Below are 9,709 nucleotides of genomic sequence, written 5' to 3' on the forward strand. Positions count from 1 at the left end.
AGGACATATATCATTATTATAATATATAGATATGAATCTAATGGTTCCTTCTATAGGAGGACATATATCATTATTATAATATATAGATATGAATCTAATGGTTCCTTCTATAGGAGGACATAATCTAATGGCTCCTTCTATAGGAGGACATATATCATTATTATAATATATAGATATGAATCTATGGTTCCTTCTATAGGAGGACATATATCATTATTATAATAATGGAATCTAATGGTTCCTTCTATAGGAGGACATATATCATTATTATAATATATAGATATGAATCTAATGGTTCCTTCTATAGGAGGACATATATCATTATTATAATATATAGATATGAATCTAATGGCTCCTTCTATAGGAGGACATATATCATTATTATAATATGTAGTCATCTAATGGCTTCTTCTATAGGAGGACATATATCATTATTATAATATGTAGTCATCTAATGGCTTCTTCTATAGGAGGACATATATCATTATTATAATATGTAGTCATCTAATGGCTCCTTCTATAGGAGGACATATATCATTATTATAATATATAGATATGAATCTAATGGTTCCTTCTATAGGAGGACATATATCATTATTATAATATATAGATATGAATCTAATGGCTCCTTCTATAGGAGGACATATATCATTATTATAATATATAGATATGAATCTAATGGTTCCTTCTATAGGAGGACATATATCATTATTATAATATATAGATATGAATCTAATGGTTCCTTCTATAGGAGGACATATATCATTATTATAATATATAGATATTAATCTAATGGTTCCTTCTATAGGAGGACATATATCATTATTATAATATATAGATATTAATCTAATGGCTCCTTCTATAGGAGGACATATATCATTATTATAATATATAGATATGAATCTAATGGTTCCTTCTATAGGAGGACATACCTGTATATCATTATTATAATATATAGATATGAATCTAATGGTTCCTTCTATAGGAGGACATATATCATTATTATAATATGTAGTCATCTAATGGCTCCTTCTATAGGAGGACATATATCATTATTATAATATATAGATATGAATCTAATGGCTCCTTCTATAGGAGGACATATATCATTATTATAATATATAGATATTAATCTAATGGTTCCTTCTATAGGAGGACATATATCATTATTATAATATATAGATATTAATCTAATGGTTCCTAGGCTTTAATAAGACGAATAATACATTAACTCCTGGTCAAAATGCATCGAAATCATTCAGGCATATGTCACAGAACATTATAATTATTTAGATACCCACTAATGATTGGACGTGTGTGTGTGTGTGTGTGTGTGTGTGTGTGTGTGTGTGTGTGTGTGTGTGTGTGTGTGTGTGTGTGTGTGTGTGTGTGTGTGTGTGTGTGTGTAGGACCTTCAGGGGGAGATAGATAGCCACACAGAACTGTACCACTCTCTGGATGAGAATGGTCAGCGTATCGTGACGTCTCTGACCGGCTCAGACGATGCCGTACTCCTACAGAGCCGCCTGGACAACATGGGCCAGCGCTGGGACGAGCTCCGCAGCAAAACCATGAGTATGAGGTAGACACGAGGCCAGCCCCCTTTCTCATGCCTGCCTCCATGTGTTCATATTCATGGTGACAAAAGGGTGCAGGTTTTCGCTCCACCCCTGTTGTTACACTCCTGATTCAGATAATCAAGGTCCGGGATGAGCATCTAATTACTACAATCAGGTGTGTTAGACTGAGTAGGGTTGGACCTTTCTTCCTCAGGAGGAAGGGTTGAGCATCCCTGGTCAACAGTCCAGTTTAGATAGTAATATATTTGATCCAGTCTAGTTTAGATAGGAATATCTATGATCCAGTCTAGTTTAGATAGGAATATATTTGATCCAGTCTTGTTTAGATAGGAATATATTTGATCCAGTCTAGTTTAGATAGTAATATATTTGATCCAGTCTTGTTTAGATAGGAATATATTTGATCCAGTCTAGGTTAGATAAGAATATATTTGATCCAGTCTTGTTTAGATAGGAATATATTTGATCCAGTCTTGTTTAGGTAGTAATATATTTGATCCAGTCTTGTTTAGATAGGAATATATTTGATCCAGTCTTGTTTAGGTAGTAATATATTTGATCCAGTCTTGTTTAGATAGGAATATATTTGATCCAGTCTAGGTTAGATAAGAATATATACGGTCCAGTCCAGTTTAGCTAGGAATATATTTGATCCAGTCTTGTTTAGATAGGAATATCTACGATCCAGGCCAGTTTAGATAAGAATATCTACGATCCAGGGTAGTTTAGATAGGAATATCTACGATCCGGTCTTATATCTATGCTTCTATGTGTATGTTGTAGATCTCACCTGGAAGGGGAAATGGCTCCATGGAAGCGGATACACATGACCCTTCAGGAGCTGATAGCCTGGCTGCAGATGAAGATTGACCTGCTGGAGCAGGAACCACCAGTAGGGGGCGACGTCCCTGCTGTGCAACAACAGCTGGACACACACAGGGTGAGAGCGGAATACTGGCTGGCTGGGTGGTTAGCTGGCTGGCTGGGTGGTTAGCTGGTTGGTTTTGGTTGGTGGCTGGTTGGTTGGGTGGGTGGCTGGTTGGCTGGGTGGTTAGCTGGTTGGTTTTGGTTGGGTGATTCACTAGTTGGTTGGTTCATAGATACATTGATACGTCAGAAATCGTAAGCAGATGTAATGGTTTATATATGTTTCTATATGTTTATAACTGGTTTATATCTGTTTATATATGTTTATAACTGGTTTATATCTGTTTATATATGTTTATAACTGGTTTATATCTGTTTATATATGTTTATAACTGGTTTATATATGTTTATAACTGGTTTATATCTGTTTATATATGTTTATAACTGGTTTATAACTGTTTATATATGTTTATAACTGGTTTATATCTGTTTATATATGTTTATAACTGGTTTATATCTGTTTATATATGTTTATAACTGGTTTATAACTGTTTATATATGTTTATAACTGGTTTATATCTGTTTATATATGTTTATAACTGGTTTATATCTGTTTATATATGTTTATAACTGGTTTATATCTGTTTATATATGTTTATAACTGGTTTATATCTGTTTATATATGTTTATAACTGGTTTATAACTGTTTATATATGTTTCTATATGTTTATAACTGGTTTATATATGTTTCTATATGTTTATAACTGGTTTATATCTGTTTATATATGTTTATAACTGGTTTATATCTGTTTATATATGTTTATAACTGGTTTATATCTGTTTATATATGTTTATAACTGGTTTATAACTGTTTATATATGTTTCTATATGTTTATAACTGGTTTATATATGTTTCTATATGTTTATAACTGGTTTATATCTGTTTATATATGTTTATAACTGGTTTATATCTGTTTATATATGTTTATAACTGGTTTATATCTGTTTATATATGTTTATAACTGGTTTATAACTGTTTTATATCTGGTTTATAACTGGTTTATATCTGGTTTATATCTGGTTTATTACCGGTTTATATCTGGTTTATATCTGGTTTATATCTGGTTTATATCTGGTTTATTACCGGTTTATTACCGGTTTATTACCGGTTTATATCTGGTTTATATCTGGTTTATATCTGGTTTATAACTGGTTTATATCTGGTTTATAACTGGTTTATATCTGGTTTATAACAGCATAAGTTGTTCAGGGAGCAGATGAGCCACACTGCAAGTTCACTGCATTATGGAGATGTTAGCAATACACAATATTGGAATGTTTTTGTAATGTATCATCATACTCCTAATGAGGACATCATGCATCATTAAGAACTGATGACAGTACTCTGCAACATCATTAAGAACTGATGACAGTACTCTGCAACATCATTAAGAACTGATGACAGTACTCTGCAACATCATTAAGAACTGATGACAGTACTCTGCAACATCGTTAAGAACTGATGACAGTACCCTGCATCATCATTAAGAACTGATGACAGTAATCTGCAACATCGTTAAGAACTGATGACAGTACCCTGCAACATCATTAAGAACTGATGACAGTATTCTGCAACATCGTTAAGAACTGATGACAGTACTCTGCAACATCATTAAGAACTGATGACAGTATTCTGCAACATCATTAAGAACTGATGACAGTACTCTGCAACATCATTAAGAACTGATGACAGTATTCTGCAACATCGTTAAGAACTGATGACAGTACTCTGCAACATCATTAAGAACTGATGACAGTACCCTGCAACATCATTAAGAACTGATGACAGTACCCTGCAACATCATTAAGAACTGATGACAGTACCCTGCAACATCATTAAGAACTGATGACAGTACCCTGCAACATCATTAAGAACTGATGACAGTACCCTGCAACATCATTAAGAACTGATGACAGTACTCTGCAACATCATTAAGAACTGATGACAGTACTCTGCAACATCATTAAGAACTGATGACAGTACCCTGCAACATCATTAAGAACTGATGACAGTATTCTGCAACATCATTAAGAACTGATGACAGTATTCTGCAACATCATTAAGAACTGATGACAGTAATCTGCAACATCCTTAAGAACTGATGACAGTATTCTGCAACATCATTAAGAACTGATGACAGTACACTGCAACATCATTAAGAACTGATGACAGTATTCTGTAACATCATTAAGAACTGATGACAGTACTCTGCAACATCATTAAGAACTGATGACAGTACCCTGCAACATAATTAAGAACTGATGACAGTATTCTGCAACATCATTAAGAACTGATGACACTATTCTGCAACATCATTAAGAACTGATGACAGTTTTCTGCCGTTGTCATGGAGCCTGTGCTTTACGCTCTGTGTGTGTGTGTGTGTGTGTGTGTGTGTGTGTGTGTGTGTGTGTGTGTGTGTGTGTGTGTGTGTTTTTGCACTAACTGTCTTGCACTGATTTTATGCAGACATACTGGACTCCACACACACACACACACACACACACACACACACACACACACACACACACACACACTGTAACATGGACTCAGACACATACTGCATGTTATTGTTATTCGTCATTTCCTGTGTATTGATTTCTCGTCACTATTTCTATGTTGCATCTTTATCTCTGCGTTGTTGGAAAAGGACCCGTAAGTAAGACTCTTCACTGTTAGTCTACTGTTCTTTACCAAACATGTGATCGATGACGTTTGATTTGATTTTGTGTGTGTTACAGAGCTTCAGGAAAGATCTGAGGGCCAAGGGTCCGGTGGTTAACGGGGCTCTGGACCAGGTTCAGATCTTCCTGTCTGAGCTGCCTGCTGAGAGGGAGCCTCAGCCTGTCCAGAGAGGTGAGTGGGACACACTGTTAGCCCGCGGAACTAAAGCCTAGGTATTAATTCATGGGCTTTAACGCGAGTCTAAAGAAAGGTTACTCATCACACACTGATAAACACCAACAGATACACTCATCCTGCTCACGGACACCAACACTCATTTTTACCTACTTATAATACACATGTGTATGAACATTAATGGTCATGTCACTGAGAAGATACAAAGCAGAGAGAACCTGTTTCCCCCTGTCTAATTCTCCCTACTTTTGCTTTTTTTGATACTGAATCAGATCTTCAACCAAAGCCTAATATTAGATAAAGGGAACCTGAGTGAACAAATAACACAACGATTAATGAATTTCTTTCACAAACAATTTTATGCAACACCTAATGCCCCCTGTGTGTTTAAAAGTAATTGCCCCTTTACACTCAATAACTGGTTGTGCCACCTTTAGCTGCCATGACTCCAACCAAACGCTTCCTGTAGTTGTTGATCAGTCTCACACATGGCTGTGGGGATGCTGTGCTGCCTCAGGACCTGGACTACTTGCCTTAGTAGAAGGGACTGTGAATTCTGCTCTGTATCAGAGAATTCTACAGGAGAACGTCAGGCCATCCATCTGTTAGCTGACGCTGAAGAACAGCTGGGTCATGCAGAAAGACAATGATCCAAAACACACAATCAAGTCTACATGAAAATGACTAAAAAAACAACACATTTGAAATTTTGGAAAGGCCTAGTCAAAGTACAGACCTAATCCCAATTGAGATGTTGTGGCAGGACTTGAAATGAGCTGTTCACGCTTGTAAACCCACACATGTAGCTGAGTTACAGCCGTTCTGCATGCAAGAGTGGGTCACAATTCCTCCACAGCGATGTGTGAGACTGATCAACAACTACAGGAAGCGTTTGGTTGGAGTCATGGCATCTAAAGGTGGCACAACCAGTTATTGAGTGTAAAGGGGCAATTACCTTTTCACACAGGGGGAAATGGGTGTTTTTTGTTATTTGCTCACTCAGGTTATTTAATATCAGGTTTAATATCAGGTTTTGGTTGAAGTTCTGATAACATTCCGTATCAAAAATGTGCAAAAACAGAGAGAATCAGAGATGAGGCCAATACTTTTTCACAGCAGTGTGTCTCAGTTGACTGACATGTTTCCCTGAGTGGGCAGAACTCTACTGTCCATCATCTGATTATGACTAAGTTCACAACATCAGCTGACTTGACAGCCAGTTCGGGCTCTGTGATTGGCTCACGGGGTTCTGTTTATAAAACAGAGGAACAGTAAGCCTAAGGAGTTTTATTCCACTACTATTTTGGTGGTCTAAGATCAGCATTTTCCAATAAAAGGTGTAGAAATGAGAAGACGCCATGCCCTGCTGTTTCAGTTGGGTTCCTTACTAAACCGCCTGCTCCCGTTTGTTCCCAAACATGCTGAGTGTGACCTCTTTGCCATAGCAACTGCCTGGCAACCCGTAGTGAGGGAAACTCTTGAACTCTTGCCGCTTATTCAATTCAATGGGCTCCAATGTGTTTTCCTCAGGTGTGGGATTCTGTTTTGCTAAACCATGAGCCCTATAGTCTAAGTGATGTTTGAGCCTATATGTGATGAGGTTGGAGAGGATTTAGGATTATTTTTGCTAAACCATGAGCCCTATAGTCTAAGTGATGTTTGAGCCTATATGTGATGAGGTCGGGAAGGATTTAGGATTCTGTTTTGCTAAACCATGAGCCCTATAGTCTAAGTGATGTTTGAGCCTATATGTGATGAGGTCGGGAAGGATTTAGGATTCTGTTTTGCTAAACCATGAGCCCTATAGTCTAAGTGATGTTTGAGCCTAAATGTGATGAGGTTGGAAAGGATTTAGGATTGTGTTTTGCTAAACCATGAGACCTATAGTCTAAGTGATGTTTGAGCCTATATGTGATGAGGTCGGGAAGGATTTAGGATTCTGTTTTGCTAAACCATGAGCCCTATAGTCTAAGTGATGTTTGAGCCTATATGTGATAAGGTCGGGAAGGATTTAGGATTCTGTTTTGCTAAACCATGAGCCCTATAGTCTAAGTGATGTTTGAGCCTATATGTGATAAGGTTGGAAAGGATTTAGGATTCTGTTTTGCTAAACCATGAGCCCTATAGTCTAAGTGATGTTTGAGCCTATATGTGATGAGGTTGGAAAGGATTTAGGATTCTGTTTTGCTAAACCATGAGCCCTATAGTCTAAGTGATGTTTGAGCCTATATGTGATAAGGTCGGGAAGGATTTAGGATTCTGTTTTGCTAAACCATGAGCCCTATAGTCTAAGTGATGTTTGAGCCTATATGTGATAAGGTTGGAAAGGATTTAGGATTCTGTTTTGCTAAACCATGAGCCCTATAGTCTAAGTGATGTTTGAGCCTATATGTGATGAGGTTGGAAAGGATTTAGGATTCTGTTTTGCTAAACCATGAGCCCTATAGTCTAAGTGATGTTTGAGCCTATATGTGATAAGGTCGGGAAGGATTTAGGATTCTGTTTTGCTAAACCATGAGCCCTATAGTCTAAGTGATGTTTGAGCCTATATGTGATAAGGTTGGAAAGGATTTAGGATTCTGTTTTGCTAAACCATGAGCCCTATAGTCTAAGTGATGTTTGAGCCTATATGTGATAAGGTTGGAAAGGATTTAGGATTCTGTTTTGCTAAACCATGAGCCCTATAGTCTAAGTGATGTTTGAGCCTATATGTGATAAGGTCGGGAAGGATTTAGGATTCTGTTTTGCTAAACCATGAGCCCTATAGTCTAAGTGATGTTTGAGCCTATATGTGATAAGGTCGGGAAGGATTTAGGATTCTGTTTTGCTAAACCATGAGCCCTATAGTCTAAGTGATGTTTGAGCCTATATGTGATAAGGTTGGAAAGGATTTAGGATTCTGTTTTGCTAAACCATGAGCCCTATAGTCTAAGTGATGTTTGAGCCTATATGTGATGAGGTTGGAAAGGATTTAGGATTCTGTTTTGCTAAACCATGAGCCCTATAGTCTAAGTGATGTTTGAGCCTATATGTGATAAGGTTGGGAAGGATTTAGGATTCTGTTTTGCTAAACCATGAGCCCTATAGTCTAAGTGATGTTTGAGCCTATATGTGATAAGGTCGGGAAGGATTTAGGATTCTGTTTTGCTAAACCATGAGCCCTATAGTCTAAGTGATGTTTGAGCCTATATGTGATGAGGTTGGAAAGGATTTAGGGCTGATCAAGAAAATTAAACAACCAAATCACTTTCAAAAAGTAATCATCCAGAGTTTGAATTTCAATCTTATAAATAGTTTATAATCTTAGTATAAATTAGGATTGTTGTGTCAGGTCATTATACAATCCGGTAACTCCATATTAATTTCTATCAAACCTGATCATTCCCTGAGGGGACACAAAATGAATCAAACCATTTCTTTCTGTCCGGTCAGACATCAGTCCAGAGGAGCGTGCCCAGAACGTGGGGCGGGTCCTGCGAAAGGAAGCAGAGGATGTGGCGTCTGGGTGGGAGGGGCTTAACGAGGAGGCTGCTGATTGGCAGAGGAGGCTGGAGCTGGCTCTGGATAGGCTGTTGGAGCTTCAGAAGGCCCAGGACCAGCTGGAGCTGAGGCTGAGCCAGGCTGAGATGGTGAAGGAGGCCTGGGAGCCTGTAGGAGACCTGCTCATAGACTCACTACCTGAACACATCGACAGGGTCAAGGTGAGAGACACACAAACACATGCAGCCTAATTTAACAGATAGAGAGAGTCAAGGTGAGAGACACACAAACACATGCACCCTAATTTAACAGGTAGAGAGAGTCAAGGTGAGAGACACACAAACACATGCACCCTAATTTAACAGATAGAGAGAGTCAAGGTGAGAGACACACAAACACATGCACCCTAATTTAACAGATAGAGAGTCAAGGTGAGAGACACACAAACACATGCACCCTAATTTAACAGATAGAGAGTCAAGGTGAGAGACACACAAACACATGCACCCTAATTTAACAGGTAGAGAGAGTCAAGGTGAGAGACACACAAACACATGCACCCTAATTTAACAGATAGAGAGTCAAGGTGAGAGACACACAAACACATGCACCCTAATTTAACAGATAGAGAGAGTCAAGGTGAGAGACACACAAACACATGCACCCTAATTTAACAGATAGAGAGAGTCAAGGTGAGAGACACACAAACACATGCACCCTAATTTAACAGATAGAGAGAGTCAAGGTGAGAGACACACAAACACATGCACCCTAATTTAACAGATAGAGAGTCAAGGTGAGAGACACAAAAACACATGCACCCTAATTTAACAGGTAGAGAGAGTCAAGATGAGAGACACAC

At 37.8% G+C, this 9,709-nt stretch overlaps 1 protein-coding gene across 1 annotated transcript in view; it reads left to right on the top strand.

The window, feature by feature from the left end:
* Positions 1-9,068, top strand: part of LOC139402493 (dystrophin-like) — a gene marked incomplete at its 3' end in the record, with an annotated part of 98,450 nt that extends 89,382 nt beyond the window's left edge. The window contains exons 34-37 of the mRNA XM_071146461.1: positions 1,410-1,582; positions 2,364-2,520; positions 5,250-5,364; positions 8,800-9,068. Of these exons, the coding sequence (XP_071002562.1) occupies positions 1,410-1,582; positions 2,364-2,520; positions 5,250-5,364; positions 8,800-9,068 (714 nt within the window). The remainder of the gene's footprint in view (positions 1-1,409; positions 1,583-2,363; positions 2,521-5,249; positions 5,365-8,799) is intronic.
* Between the last annotated feature and the right edge of the window lie 641 nt (positions 9,069-9,709).

This window comes from Oncorhynchus clarkii, unplaced genomic scaffold (genome assembly GCF_045791955.1).
Source record: "Oncorhynchus clarkii lewisi isolate Uvic-CL-2024 unplaced genomic scaffold, UVic_Ocla_1.0 unplaced_contig_8889_pilon_pilon, whole genome shotgun sequence".
In the NCBI taxonomy this organism is placed as follows: domain Eukaryota; kingdom Metazoa; phylum Chordata; class Actinopteri; order Salmoniformes; family Salmonidae; genus Oncorhynchus; species Oncorhynchus clarkii.